At 38.0% G+C, this 15,849-nt stretch overlaps 1 protein-coding gene across 1 annotated transcript; it reads right to left on the bottom strand.

Annotated features, from left to right (window-relative positions):
* Positions 1 to 1,891: 1,891 nt before the first annotated feature.
* Positions 1,892 to 15,624, bottom strand: spef2 (sperm flagellar and cilia associated 2). The gene is made up of 39 exons (XM_085475844.1): positions 15,428 to 15,624; positions 15,068 to 15,170; positions 14,717 to 14,969; positions 14,369 to 14,527; positions 14,082 to 14,225; positions 13,909 to 13,979; positions 13,559 to 13,769; positions 13,188 to 13,376; positions 12,017 to 12,204; positions 10,972 to 11,143; positions 10,524 to 10,746; positions 10,312 to 10,385; positions 10,105 to 10,168; positions 9,945 to 9,985; positions 9,622 to 9,725; positions 9,240 to 9,487; positions 9,054 to 9,123; positions 8,811 to 8,965; positions 8,464 to 8,637; positions 8,176 to 8,309; positions 7,796 to 7,923; positions 7,513 to 7,651; positions 7,248 to 7,385; positions 7,013 to 7,158; positions 6,833 to 6,898; positions 6,665 to 6,743; positions 6,407 to 6,466; positions 6,185 to 6,308; positions 5,984 to 6,109; positions 5,707 to 5,845; positions 5,304 to 5,376; positions 4,984 to 5,140; positions 4,777 to 4,883; positions 4,461 to 4,643; positions 4,120 to 4,212; positions 3,596 to 3,766; positions 3,308 to 3,517; positions 2,729 to 2,851; positions 1,892 to 2,336 (listed from the first exon to the last, which is right to left on the bottom strand). Exons 1-39 carry the CDS (start codon positions 15,483 to 15,485, stop codon positions 2,271 to 2,273), a joined length of 5,163 nt encoding a protein of 1,720 aa, XP_085331970.1. The 5' UTR covers positions 15,486 to 15,624; the 3' UTR covers positions 1,892 to 2,270.
* Positions 15,625 to 15,849: the final 225 nt, after the last annotated feature.

The following is a 15,849-nucleotide window of genomic DNA, read 5'->3' as shown; positions in this document are numbered from 1 at the left end:
TGTTTAAATGAATGCAATTTAACTAACTGCTAGACAACAAAGAGAAAAGGCAACAAAGCACTGAAAGGACACTAAAAGCTGTCCTAATTGGTTATTAGTGAAAGGACGAAAAAGACCTCCCACCAGCACAGTATTTAGACTGTCTGCTAATGGAAACAGTTTTTGATCTTAGATAACAAAGAAATCTCAGTAAATCAAGAGATAATTGAGGTAAGTTAAAAGTACTACTACAGAGTAAGTATAATTGAAATCAGATGCTTAGATATTATAATATTAGTATTTCTAAAGTGCTACTGACAACTAAGTGTTCAGGGATGATGTGCAGATATTACCTTTATTGTAGAAGTCAGTAAAGAATAAAAAAGGTTCATTGCCTGAGCCCAGATGTTTGAGTGGTCAGAAAGTTGGGAACTGATCACTGGAATGTAGGATACTGGATGGATCCTGACCCTTCAGAGTGCCAGGATAGAAAGTTATATAATGGACACCTGGAGAGAATCAAGAAACCATATAAAAAGTCACAAAACCTTTTGAGCCTCTGATTTATTTATATTGAGCTATTGGGAGAGTACCTATATACTGTTATGATATATTACTGAGGTAATGTAAAGGTTGAATGGATGACAATAACCCTGATGTACTGGGTTTGTGTTCCAGGATGAAGGAACAGGGGTTACAAGCATCAAGGTCAGTAATATCACAGTGTTCCTCTTGAAGGAAAGTTATTATCTCCTGCTCTCTCCAGCAGCCTTTCATACCGGATGGACAGGAACCTCCTGAAGTTTGAGAGGTCATTAAAGTTGTCCCTGAGACAAAGAGAGGGGAAGCTATAATGACTTTCTATTTTTTACAGTACCATTAACTCAAGAATGCTCAAAGAAAGTCTAACAGAGACTAAATGGGCATACATTTTTGTTTTATTTTTAAGATCCCTGAGACTTTATCAGCAGTGTCTCCTGTCATTTTTGTATATGTAAACAAGTCGTCTAAAATTTGTGTAATACCTGCTCAGTAAAAATCTTGTTTGTTGTTTGGAAAAAACAGTGCTTTCACTGTTTTTATATCAACGTAAGGTTTACCTAATCGTGTATGAACTTATATATAATATACTCTAATGCAATTTTTTAACAAAATATTGGTGTGTGTACTCTGGTGGCACGGTAGTTAACCTTACAGCAAGAAGGTCCTGGGTTTAAATCCAGCCTGAAGCCTTTCTGTATGGAGTGTGTATGTTCTCCCTGTCTCTGTGTAAGCACTCTGTCTTCCTCTCACAGTCCAAAGACATGCATGGAGTCAGATTAATTGGTAATTTTAAATTGCCTGTAGGTGTGAATATGTCTCTATGTGTTAGCCCTGCAACAGACTGATGACCTGTACAGGGTGTACCAAAAGCCTTGCTCTGTGGCAGCTGGGAAAAGCTTCAGCCTGAATTGGATTTGTGGAAGAAAAGGGATGGATGGACACGCCATTACTCACCAATCAGACAAACAGGATCTTGGCAGACTAAAGGACTGAGATAGCCAGAAGCAAAAAAGTCCAAAATACATTACCCGTGCTGTTTGTATTATGTGGTAACAAAATTATTCTCCTTCATTAGAAACAGATAATAAAAACCTTCCTGCTAAAACAGTTTCTTATGGAAAAGTTCAATTTAATGAGCCAGGCAGCTTATTAAACTGAGTAATGATCAAGACAAGTGGACAAATTTCCAGAAGATATCAGCAGAACAAAATGGATTATCACCATAAAACCAAGAAATGCCTCATGCTTGGCAAAATCATCCTTTTACAAAGAGAGGTCCTATTATTAGAACATAGTATTGGTATAATAACATGTTTTTTTGCCTTTAGTAAAACAAATTGTCTAACAATCTACATTATTTGTTGAAATATCATTTATTCATACTTCTCCGTTTATGAAAAAAGTGAAAAGCTGCTACCATAACATATACATCCTGAATGAACTATGATAGGGTTGTTGGTGCCACAGTAGGAAGTGACGGACAAGTCAGGCTTGACATCTGAATTATCCTGGACAATGCACAGAGTTCATTAAAAAAGAAGCACCTCAGTCATGAAAGTTCAATCCACCACCATATGTTATTGTTCCCATCTCAAATATGTAGTACAACACCAGTGTATGGATGCACACCTATTAACATAGCATTTTAAACATTAAAGTAATTAGAACACTTCAAAAGCATCCACATGTGCATTTCCCAAGTTAGAGTTCTTCACAGTGCGGCCAGAATTATGTCTTTATCTTATCTTTTATGAAAGTGTTGAGCTGTTAGTCTCTCCTCCATGCTGACTGTCCAGTAACACTCCATGGATGTTCTGAAGGACAGTGAGAGAATACTCAGTGAGAATACATTTGCACATTATGTTAAATATACAGTTGAGTTTACAGCCATCATCATTTTGGGCATTTAATGATTTCTTTAAAGTGTTCTTTTTCCAGGGCAGATGACGTTTCTGCCAAGAAAAGTTGTCAAATATCCAGCCAGAATTATGTCAGAAGCTTGTTGATGGTAATCAAAAGCATTTGGTCATTTGGTCAAGGTGCAACTTGCTAAGCGAAAAATAGGAAAAGTAGGCATGACTTCTACACATGACTCAGTGTAGGAGAGGACAAAGGTTATGCAATGTTGGACTCTCACTGAAGCCATGGGTCAGAGTAAAAAAACAAACTATGATCAATACTGGTAAGTCAGTAAGTAGAAACTTACCACAAGCTGGTGGTGTGTACAACTCTCCATCAGCGACAGAACAGAAGGATGCTGAGAGAGAATGGAAAAAGGGACATGGTCCTCAGGATCATGTCCCAGCTCTCTGAATACTTCCACCAGGTTCTGCAGGCCAGCAGACAGTAATAGTATTATCATTAGAGAAGTGCTTAGTGTTATGGTTAATATTTATGCTCATGGTCATGATACGCTTTGTTATCATTGCTCCTAATGGCTCCTAATCCTGTCCTTGGAAATGCATCTGTTCTTCAGTTCTGCTATTACACACATACAACAACTAACAGTTTGTTATACTGGAGATTTTCTTCAGGGGTCCATCTTATTTTGACAGCACCTCAATCATAGTACCATTAAAAGACTAAACATAGTGCCTGGAAGGTAACAAGTGTGTGATCTTGTAAGACTTACAAAAATTACAAAGCCTTGCTGAGATAAGACCTCACCTATTTTTCTACATTTATTCATTTTCCAAATTAATCTAATCCTTCATTTATTTTAGTTGTAATTTTTATTTATTAAATTTACTAAATGCTCAGTTTTAGCTCTCATAGGCATCCATACCGCAGTGTGCTCCTTCTGATTCGGGCTGCTGGAGGGAACGTGGCTTTTGTCTTCCATCTTAGTGATTTTGTGGCAGATGACAGAAAGGAGAGCAGGGATCGACACTTCCTGCTCATCCTCCAAAATGCTTGATGCACTGAGAGCCCCTTCTTCCTTGTAGTCAAGTTCAGAGGAGGAGAGGTCTGCATTCTCTTCTATGATGGGCATAGACTGAATACACAACCCACAATGATAATGTGAAATGCAATGCAGTGATTTTGCATGATACTTTTCCTTTTACATACTCACTTTGACAAGATGGCTCAGTGAGAAATGCGTGAGTTTTTGACCAAGGACCACGCTAAGTGCTCGGATGAAGCCCTGTGTGGGGTTGGGGTCTGCAGCAAAGTACTTCAGCATGGACACATAATCCAATCGAGAGGGCGAGAAGGAGTGGTCTGCAAACATGTGGAAAAAGAACTGAGGAAAGAAAAAAGACCACATTTTACAGTTAATTCATTTATTAACTGCAGCTCATTTAACCTGAAAAAAGATGATGGAGAATTAGAAAATGATCAGAATGACTGGATCCACTCCCTTTTGTGTTGTAGGTTAATGATTTTTACAATATGGAAATGAACAAAATGGCATTTTTTATTGTAACATTTCAAAAGCTGGAAAATGCTCTATAGCACCTTTGATGTTTTTACACTTTGTGGGGTTTTTTTGTCTTTTTTTTTTCATTTATGTTGATTGTGCACTACGCCCATCTAAATTTACCACTGTGGCAGTGAAACAACCCAACCAAGTTTTTAGGCTTGATAGGAAGTCACCTTGCGAAGGTTGGCCAGACGCACATAAGGTACAGGCTCAGAGGGGTCCTCGGGAACAGTCTGGACACTTTCAGTGGAGAACCACAACTCTGTCTGATGACAAAGAGGCAGGAAAGCTACTTAATCACTTCCTTTTAGGGAGGTATGTATTTCATTTTATACTCTACCAAATACATAATACAGTCTAAATGTGATATTATAACTCAAACCAAGGCCTGATCACGGAACAAGAAGGGTCATAGAAAGTGTGAGGGTAGCTTTATCTAGAGTAGAATGATTTAATGTGATTTTTAAAAAATCTGTTAAAATGTTACAGTTAACAAAGCAACAAATGGACTTACTCTCAAGTAGTTCTCCTCATTTATATAGCCTGTGTCACCAGTATCTGCTGCCTTGAACTGTTGTAGCACATCCAGCAGCTGACTTAACAAAGGAAATGGCCAAGGAAGAGCAGCACTGAGCAGAAACCGACGCCAGTCTACCAGCTCATAGCTGTCCGTCAATGAAGACACAATCTCCATCAACTGGGAACAGAACAGACAATAACACTGTTTGCAAAATCTGCATAATATGACAGAACAACATGAGGCAGAAATGTTTTGCAGTCTTTAAACCACACTGTTACATATTATTACTCAACTCTAAAAGTTTCTGTACCTGCGATTCACTTTTGTCCATCCAGGGCTCAGGCAAGGTGTCTTTGCCCATGTTAGTAGTTATGATATCTTTGAGCAAACTGAAGAACCCAGACGTAGACATGAAGCCTTAAAGTCAGCAGGGAGGAGAAGTAAATAATGGATTAACTGACAGACATTACTGTAGAATTAATTGCTCCACACCAGAGCTTGTCTCTCCAATTTGCACCTGATGGAGAAATGCTGTATAGCTGCTGGTACAGTAACTCTAGCTGAGCTATGGTTGGGGTGGACCTCATGGGTTTCTCCAAAGGAGGTGGACGGGGAGGGGGAAGTGGGCTAGCAACCACACGGCAGTCTCCATTCAGATAGAAGTCAGAACACTCCTGATGAATAGAATATGGAAAATGATGGAAGTGTCAGATTCTTCTGGAATAATTTATTAAAATGTGATATATATATATATATATATATATATATATATATATATATATATATATATATATATATATATATATATATATATATAAGAAAGAAGTCATTACTTACCAACACCAGCTCATTCTTCAACTTAGCACCAGTCTCTATATGGTGGTGAACCACTTCTGTTAATTGGTCAATGCTAAAGAAAAGAAGAAAGACTCATAAAATATGAAGAATTTCTTTTATGCCATTTATGACAGAAAATCTCTCTGATTCAAAAATAGTGTATAAAAAGTTGACCATTAGTATAACATTTATCTTAGTGGCAAAAGCACCTATTGACATACATGTATAGCATTATGGTAACAATGACATACTAAAATCATTTGTTGCACAATAAATAAAAATTACATCAAGGGGCAAACGTGTGGTGATACCCTTTGCAAATTGTGAGGCTTAGATAATGCAATTACACTGATAGGTTACTAGATCTGAAGACTTTCAAGCTGATGCTCACACTGTACCATACCTCTTCATTTCTGCAAGATAGCGTTCGTGTAGCCACTTCTCCATGTTGCCAAAAATCTCTTCTACTGTGCTTTGCAGAGACTGTACGATCACCAGACCATGAGCTTTCACCAGTGCAATGCGGGCCTTTACCGCATCCTCTAGAAAGCAGGCACATGCACACAAACAACCATATATATGGATATAAGAGGCAGAGAGAGAAACCACTTAGTGTGTGTGTGTGTGTGTGTGTGTGTGTGTGTGTGTGTGTGTGTGTGTGTGTGTGTGTGTGTGTATACCCTCATGAGTTACTGCAGCTGAATATTCTCCGTGCAATTTTTCTCTAACTTTAGGATTATAAGACTTCTCTGAGTTTCTCTCCTCGGCTGTTGCCTGGCTGGGTGTCTGTGGTAGGGATGACTGATCTGGAGCAACAAAATGAACAGTGAAAGTTGTGTGGGCACCACTATGACTTTATTAATAATCTACATGAGACATGCCTTTTTTGGATGACTCCTTTTGTTTGTTGGTTTTATTTTCACTTGTGGAGGCTTTCTCCTTTTCTTTCTCTGGTAGTTTCTCGTCCTGCTCTTTTATCTCCGACCGGTCTGTTTCTCCTGACACCTATAGAAATATATAATCCATTCCATTCAGAAATCAAGTATATACTTCCATAAAAATACCTCCATGAATTTTTTTTAGGAATATACATAGACCATTACCAGATTGCTGATAGCTGTGAGTGCTTCCTCATAGCCAGATATCAGTTTTTCGTGTGGTGGCTATTATATTTAAAAAAAATTTTTTTAAAGTGAAATGGTCAATAACATCAACATTTTTATGTAAGTTAAGGTACAAATTCACAAACCGCATCTAAAATCCATTAACATTAGCAAGATGTGTCTATGTGTGTGTGTGTGTGTGTGTGTGTGTGTACGCTGAAAAATAAAGGGCACATAAAGAGAGACAGGAAATCTGACTTGAACAGGTTCTGGCTGATCTTGGCCTTTTGTCTTGGAGACCCTTCCAGAGGCTCCAGGATGTCTGGTGAGTGGAGTACTAAAGAAAAAAACAAAACAAAACAGGGAAGTGTTTCTATGACTGAACAACAAACAATGAAAACCAGTGCAAGTGTGCTTCTCCCTTACAAATGTAACTTCTTCTTGTCCTCTCCTTCATCCAGATTGCACAAACTTGATCCTGGTGGTTCACTACTGATGAAACAAAAACTTTCTGTGCTCATTATGTGTAAATATTTAGCATCCTATCATTTCACTAATTAATATGTATTAATATGTCTGAGCGGCTAATAATAATATCCGTCTTGCCTCTCATCCTGATCCTTATTTTCTGTGTTTTCCATTAAAGGAACATAAAAAAAAGTTGAGAGTGGTTTGGGAAGCATCTGTCCACACATGCTTAAATAGTAGACCCTGAGAATACAGAGCGTCTCCTGGAAGCGGTTCAACTCCACCTACACAGCATTAACAATCAAAGATTATGGTGATATTTAAGAAACATTTTATGTAAGAGACATAGCCAAAACAAAAACTACAATGTTACCTGCGTAAGTATAGAGTGGTGGTTGACGAGAACAACAATGTGCTCCTCCAACCAACCATCACTCATGAGAGAAGCCCTCTCTTGCTCATCCTGCTCCTTACGCTTGTCAGTAATGTCCCACAAACGTTCACGTAGCTCCTGTATGCCCGCAAATCATTAAATCATAAATATATGTTTTTTTTATTTTAAGTTTATTTCATTGGTTTTTAATACAAATTTCATGATTTTAGGAATATTTGTTTTGTTTTGTATTGTAAAGTCTTACATCCAATCTCAGATGTAGCTCTTCTTTGGTATCCTCATCTTCTTTCATATCATCGGGTATGCTGTTGAAGTTCTTCTGCCATTGAGACACTAACTCCTGCTTTAAGTCTGGGCGCCCCAAATAATGTTTGTAATGCTCTCTGCAGACACCAAAAACCAAAGAATGCACATTAATAAATTAATATAGCACCAGTTTTCATAAATGCTTGTTTTCAATGAAAATTCATCTTTTATTTGTAAAACATTTCTGACCTATAGGTTTAAACAAAGGCTTGGCAGAATACCTGATATTAAACAGGTGATGGTTGATAACAGAGCGTTGCAAGCGCAGCTCTTGCATCACCGTCTTTACACCGTCTACATAAGAATCGCACAATGTGTCCCAGTATGAGCACAGGTACTCTGGGATCTCCTAGACAGGATCAAATGGAAGTATGAGAGGACAGAGTAAAAAAAGACAAAACCAAACAAAATACTCTTTAATGCAGCAGAAGATATATAGCAACGAATTTCATCTAATAAATCTCATTAACTCTGAAACTGCTCATGGACTAAATTGTGTAATAAAGCCTCCCTATAGTTACCTCCAGGGAGTCATATCCGCTAACTAACAAAACTAAATCTTTCAGGGAAGACAACAAATGTATACAGGGTCGTATCATACTGGAGGAAGTGGCTCATCCACATAGAGCTGGACAGATGATCGGGGGCAGAAAGACTTAGACTTAGGTGAGTTTTTGGGGGCTCCTTGACAGCTAACACTGCACACTGAGGATAGTGATGCACTCCTACTGGGCCCTTTTGAGAAAGCAAGAAAAAATATGTAAATAATCACAAATTAGTGCCAAACCACCCTAATATACTTATTTGTCAAAAATATCAAATGACCTAAAACAAGTCAGTGAAAAGACACACATAATTGTTTAAATTAGCAGAATACTGAGCAAGTCACCTCTGAGACTTTGGACCTCTTCCTCTTTAAGGCTGGAGCAGGACTCTGTGGGCTCAATAGTTTCTTCAGTGAGAGCTGTAGGCTGGTCTACACCTGAAGGTACACTTGAAGAGGACAACTTGGGAGCTTTTGCACTGTCTAGTACGGCATTTTCAACAGGAGGACTGGAAAAAGCTGATAAGAGAATATGTCATAATTTTGAAAGTAAATGCTATGAAGAAGTGATCTACAACACTTAGTTTACTATATAAATAAAAGTACTGTAGCTAATCCTGGAAGCATAGGCAAGGACGATGACAATCCAAGTTCACTAAATTGAGCTGAATTACAAAACTCCAACCACTCACCTCCCTGTGTTTTCAACATAGCTTGATGCAGGATAGACTCCACCCTACTGTAAAGCTCCTGAACGTCTACATCTGCATCAACACGGACCAAAATGTTTTGCTTTTCGCCAAACCATTTCTCCAGTTTTGGCCAGGTATCCTGAAAAGCTGTTATCCTGAAGGGAAGAAATCATGTTGGATATTAACAGACACAGAACAAAGGTTATTCCTTCAAATTAAGCTCCCTATTTTCTTCTTTTGTACCTGTGTCCAATCTGTGCCAGATACACATTCTTGTCTGCATGCTGGGAGGTTCTAGGAGCATCGTCCAGATCTGCACAACATAAACATTACACTAAGATTTAACTTGTTTCATGTAAACACAGCCTAACAGTTAATATTTGGGTGAATCTTAATATACATTTTTAAGCTCCTAAGAGTTTATCAAACCCATTTTAGTGTATCCACGACTGATTGCATGCTCATCAGGGATATCCAGGAGCAAAACCAGGTCCAGCACAGGTGCAGGGGGTGGTGGAGGTTTTGGTGGATTGGGATCTTTAGCAAGGTTCTTGCTGCTATTTACAACTTCCTTTTCTAAGGATACATCTCCACCAAGGGCTTTCTCTAGAAGATGTGCCTGAGCGATGTCAAATGGGAATCCATCCAGAATCCAACCTGACTGAGATGGAAGCTGACTAATGCAGACACAATAATTATTTCACTATGTAGAGCATGATTTGTTGTTCATTTAGTATATGAATATTTGGATTTCTATTACCAACATGACATTTACTGGTAAAATTAAGACAATGGCCTCAACATTTCTCACCTGATCGCCTCTACTATAATGTCCACTAACAGCTCATTAGGGATAGTGTTCCCTTTCCTCAGCTCTTTTTCCACAGCAGCTCCTTGTATGGCTCGCTTCGAAAGCTGGAAAAGTAAGAAAAGCTTTTACCCAAATTCCAAATCATTCGATTTTCCAAATATATATTTGTTTTTTTTAACAACAAAGATCAAAAACAATTTCCCTCAGGCAGATTGGTGTTATAAAATGGATACAGGCTGTTACGTAGTATAAGTAAATAGAAAAATGATAAGTAAATTCAAAGATGATAAATACAACACATACAGTACACACACAGCACTTACTGTTGCATTACCAGCTCTATTTTCTTCTTGGTTTTCAAGATCTGGAAAAAGATGAAAAAAGAAGTGATGATAACCGCTTTGTGTACTAAGCAAAGAAACACACCATTGTGTATAATACAAAACAGAGTAGAATAAAATCATTAGACCTTCAGTAACCCACCAGATTTCACTGATGTGTTTGCGAGAGGTTGCTCATTGTCTTCCTCACGCTGCTGCGCTGTGCCCTGTTAATTTTGTCCAAAATAATTGTTTGAAATGACAGCAGAAATAACTGAAATGTTTGCCGTGAAAAATCTTTTAAAGTCTATTTATAATAACAATGGATGCTACTAAAGTTACAGTACTCATTTTACTGTCTCTAACTAACCTTCTCTCCGTTCTTGTGAGCATTCAGTGCCTCTTCAATCAAAGTATCAGTCGATAAGACGTAGATGCCATGTGCTGAAGCAGAAACAATACATACAGTGACAACTAACCATGCAATTATATCCAATATCCATTTATAATACAAGTATAATATAAGTAAAGATTTAAGTGGAGATTAACTTTGTGTTTGTATATGCATTTCTTATATCATGCCTTCAGCAATCTTGGACAGGCAGGTGGTCTTGCCAGAGCAAAACTTTCCAAGGACACAGGCCTTAAGGATAAAGTGTGGAAATAGGGATGATGATGGTTCAGTGATGGGTGGATCAACAACGTTCCTCAGTCGTTGGACAATGTACCCAAGAATATCATTGTTGGTCACGGGTAATTTCACTTCCACAGCTTCCTCTGGCCATCCCCACTCACCCATCATATTCTGACAAACGTATGTCAAAGACAAAGAGGACCTTAGGCATTCAGACAGCATCGGGTACTTGAATTTAGATACACACTTCTTCAATGTCAAAAATGTAGCTCAATCGCTCAATCAATGCCACTTTTTATTCTAAATAAAGTTACCTCGTCAACAAAAGTTAGCTAAGGGCAGGCAAATGTGCATACAAAATATGTTTGAAACACTGCATTCATATTTCAAACTCACAGTGTATTCATCATAGTCCTGGTTGTTGAGTATCTCCTGCTTCTGAAGCTCTATAGTGTCTAGTGGTTCACGGAACCCAAACCCTGGCTGGCGGTCCTTTACTGGCTCATAAAGTGGAAGACCACTGAACAGCAATTCCTTCCACTCTCTCATCAGCTTCTCTGGAATCCGACTGGACATCATAGCAGAAAATGACAGGAGGCAAAGCTTGAATTCTGAGGTTGGATATGGACTATAAATCTGAACAATCTCCAGTCTCTTAATTCAACCGTAATACGTTTCTTAATGTTGTCTAAATGTATTCATTTAGTCAATCAATGTTCACTGAGGTGGAAAATGCTGTAAATAAACTCTGCAGGGATGCTTAATCTGGTCATGAGTAGGAGCGCTGACACAGGACATGAGACATGTAAAACCTAGTATAACATACATACAGCATTGCAGATAGACGGATAGATCAAAAAAAGCAAATATGGGGCATGATGAGCATGAGAAAAGACAGTCTGGACATTTACATGGCCCGATTTTATTTGACCACTGGTCAGTTGTACAATGACAGTTTCCAATATTGGTATTTTTTCACAGGTTTGAACTCACATCAGCATTTGCACCATACTGTGCAGTGCTTTAGCATTAACATTAAAAACAACTTTCAGTTAGATTTCAGTTTGTCAGTACTTTCCTAAAATATTTTCTATTTTGTTTTTGAGTAAAAAGAAACTAAAATAAAATATAATCTATATTTTAAAAAGTGCCCAAATTATTTCAGTTACTTTTTCAGAAAAAAATGTGTTCTAATTTAAACAAATTAAATCTGTATATAGAGCAGAGTACGTGCTCTTTTCACCCTTAGTCCAATTATTCACATCATGAAGTTGCCAATGTAAAAATATTTCTGCAACTTATTAGTGGTACCCTCTGAAAACATACATAACACATTTTTGAATTTTCACACATTTATCAAATGACCAAGAGGTCTGTTTTGAAACCAAACACCATTTGCTGCATTTATACTTCATCTTTACAAAGCAACTATGTTACGTACTTTCCATTGAGCAGTCGATATTCTCCAACCTTTGTGGCCAAGTCCATTATCTGCTCCAAAATGCCCCTGCAGTTCTCAAAATGCTTCTTATATTTCCTTTGAGTTCTCTCAACAGCAATCCTGTTACAGAATTCAAGCTCCTTTTTGATCTCTTCTGCACGATCCAACTTAGCCTGCTGAGCCAGAGCCTATATGAGACCCCAGTCAGAAAGAGGGAATCAATGGAGAAGGTATAAAGGTTCCTGCTAATCACCAGTGTTTTTAAGAAATTAGGGAAGATGCTAAATATTACATTTCATCATTTACTGCATAAAATTTAGTACTAAGTTTTATTCACAAAGAGTTCTGAAGACAAAGACAAAAAATAACAAAAAGGAGAATTTATCACTACTACTGCCTAGTGCACAAAAAGGCACAAAAAGACCCTATAAGAGATTCTGTGTACATTTAATTATATGATTTTATACATTTCTTCTGTAAATAACAGCTGAATTTGAAAAATGTTTTCACAAAATTCTCCTCTGATGTTGCCTGAGAAATTAAATTAGTGATAAAACCAGCACAAAATGGTGACAACATACAAAATATTTGACATTTAGTTAAGTGACTCTATGTTCGTGCCACTGTCATCAAATCCCATAAAAACTATTAAAAAAAAACAGTAATTAAAGTATTTAGCATTGTTGTGTATTCATCGTTTATTCGTCTGTGCCACAGTACTCCACCCCCATACTGTTTCATCATATCTGCTTTTTGTCTTTTATTGGGATTTGTTGACAATTAAACTTATAATGTTATAAAGTGATAACAGTTAACCTGTAAATCTATACCACTGCTAATAATTATACGCTAATAAAAAAGCTATATTTTCACACTGAAACCATAGTGAACCATGAACATCACTAATTTGTTTTCCACTAAATCTGTCATCTGTAGTGTATCTGTGACCACTGAATGGACATGATTCATACACTCTTAGTATATCCTTTATCTATACCTCTCAAGTCCATCTGTTTCTCTTCAAGATAACAAATTCTATTGATGCAATACAACCTGTGTAAATCTGGCCTTTTATTTTTATCCCTACTCGACAATTAATACTATTACTGACCAAGCCTAATACAAAACAACAGCAGTGAGACATCCCTCCTCATATATCATCCTATCTCACCGCCTCCCTGTCCAGAGCTTCCTGGAAGTCTCTCTCTCTCCGCTGCTGGTACTGCTGTTCTCTGAACAGGCGGTTCTCTCGGATGACCTCCTTCTGCATACGTATCTGAAGTAGCTGGGTTGCCAAACGCTGCTCCTGCTGAGTCTGACGTGTCAGTCGCTTCACCAGTTGCTCCTCTCGTCGTGCCTCCTGAAGGGTGGGGAAGAGGAGGCTAATTAGCTGATTTGGGGGTTAAAATGACAAATGACAGTCAAATAACAGACTATTTGAGGTCAAAGAAAATAGGAGGGATGGAAAAACATTTGAGAACCACTGGATTTTTTAAGTATATCTAACAAAGGCTATTAATATTTCTAAGCGAGATGTTTCACCTCCTGAGCTTCATGGACCTTGAGCTGCTCCACCAGGAATCTGTCTTGTCTTTTCTCTCTCTCCTTGCAAGCTATAGCATTTTCCTCCAGCCTCTTTCGGATTTCTTGTATGTATCTGTTGCTGGACTGTAACATCACCTTATTTCCACGTCCAAGCAAATCACGGCCCTGACTGCTGCTACCAAGGGAAAAATCTATGGGGGACTGACCACTAAAAATAGAAAGAAAGAAAAAAACATATGTAAAAAGTTATATGGTAGCAAAGATTTAAGAGTGGAACAAATGTCCATTAAAACAGACATTTAAAAATATGCTTAGTTCATAAATAAAATATTTTCCTTTTCTCTTACCTTGATGATAACCCAGCAGTAATTACCATCTTCCTGTTTGTCTCAAACTGGACTATTTCAGTCTGGACTATCTATGTGAACAAAACACAATAACACCCAAGAGACAACAGACCAAAAATGAAATTTCCTCTATGGGTTAGGAAATTATTACAGCATTTTTAGCTCTATCACACCTGTGCTTGCCGTTCTTTGCGCTTCTGCTGCTGCTGTCTCTTCTTTAGGCTGAGTTGTGAAATGTATGGAGGTGGCTTAGGCACCTGCATATAAGTGGTCTGGTTAAAAGTCATGCCTTTGTGCTTCTGATGAAATGCCTGCAACTGCAACATACACAGTTCAGAGTAGTAAGTATCTCAAACTTTATTTATTGCAATAGCATAATATAAGATAATGTAAGAAAGGAAAGGGGTTTTAGTTATAGACCAATTTAAGTAAGCTAATATTCTATTTAATCTTCCAGCACCTTGTCAATATTCTTCAGTCTTTTCTCATCCTGGACTTTGACTTGTCTCTTCTGCTCGATTGGAGGGGTCACCACAAACTGCTGGAATTTCTCCTCATAGTGCTGGGAAATTTTCTGAAGTTTCAATTCTGTATCACGTTTCACCACCTGACGCAGTCGCTATGTGAAAGGAAAAAACACTTGAAAATACACCTAAGGGCCCAAATCATGATTTCATTTTTCATTATTCGTAAAAAGCAAAACATTTTTAAACTCTAAATATGTTTCTTACCGATCAAAACAAACCTGCTTCAAAAGGAAAAAAGCCTCTAATAAGCACATACAAAACTCAACAAACAGCCCTCTTACGTCAGAATAGATCTGATGCTCCTTTTTGTGCAGGCTTGCACATCCTGCTGGCTGCATAATTTCCATCATTGTCCCACTAATTTCTGCTTTCCTGTTCTTCTCAAGTGAGACATAGAGTTGGTATAGGAGGCGTGTGGCAGCCCCCTGCTTCTCCTGAATTAGGTCTTGGGCTGTGTTTATGTCGAAGGAGATCCCAAGTAATTGGAGAGTAGGCTCAAGGCGGGTAAAATTATTCAGTTTGGAGACAGAGGTGCTAAAACGAAAGGTGTGATTTACACTTATTATGAACACCTTAAATGAACTGCAGAATTAAGCACCTGTAGCTAAGAGACAGAAAAAGGGGCAACTTACTCTTTCTTCATAAACATATTGAAATCGTTTTGCAGCTGATATTTATGCAAAACTTCCCCCATTAGGTAACCACTGGCGAAATCTTTGGCAATGGTCTTTGGCTCTGTAGAGATGAACATTTAGTCGTTTACCCAAACAAAGACTGGTATAATATATTTTGAGCAGTCCAGACAAACTATTGGCTTAATGAGTTAACGTGTTGATGAGTATTGTGTATTAACTTTGAAATAATATCCCTTGGATTGTTGACTTTATAGATGGACTAGCCCTTTGTCTTTTTAGCGTCCAGGAGCTAATAACAACATCTATACCGAACTTTAGCTTCATTAAGCTAGCAGCTAGTTCGTTGGACAAACTTACCTACAGCCTTTGACAGCTGGAGCTCCTGGTTCAGCCACCGGCACAATATATCCGACATCGTACTTTTTCAGCTCTTACATTTATACTCAGACAACACACCACCTAACGCTACTAAGACTATGACATTTTAGCCCCAGGATAACGTCAGAAAAAACAGCGGAGCATATCCCACTGGTACACCGTTGCCATGGCGCCCTATCAACATTACCGCTGGCGTTATTAGAATGCCTCAGTATAGCTTACCCTGGATCAGTTTTTATTTCACAAACAAGTGTAATTAAAAACTAGAATTAATAACTGCTAACCGATCCAGAACCTGTGCTACTTAATACTAAAGGGACAAAAGTATTTTTAGCTACACAACCATCATCAGACATTAAAGTAAAATAATAATTTGTAATGGGGACTTAATAATAGCACAC

The sequence above is a fragment of the Copadichromis virginalis genome, linkage group LG12, assembly GCF_057382275.1.
Source record: "Copadichromis virginalis isolate Kocher_CV1m ecotype Utaka linkage group LG12, C_Virginalis_male_GT1.1, whole genome shotgun sequence".
Taxonomy (NCBI): Eukaryota; Metazoa; Chordata; class Actinopteri; order Cichliformes; family Cichlidae; genus Copadichromis; species Copadichromis virginalis.
This window is presented reverse-complemented; position numbering and strand designations above follow the sequence as displayed.

Bases quoted from the DNA above. Each gene is read 5' to 3' on its own strand.
- spef2 (XM_085475844.1), bottom strand. From the start codon at position 15,485: ATGTCGGATATATTGTGCCGGTGGCTGAACCAGGAGCTCCAGCTGTCA. The intron at 6,309-6,406 runs GTAATGGTCTAT...ATATTTCTATAG, and splicing joins TCACAGCTATCAGCAATCTG to GTGTCAGGAGAAACAGACCG. The intron at 5,377-5,706 runs GTATGGTACAGT...TCTTTTCTTTAG, and splicing joins TATCTTGCAGAAATGAAGAG to CATTGACCAATTAACAGAAG.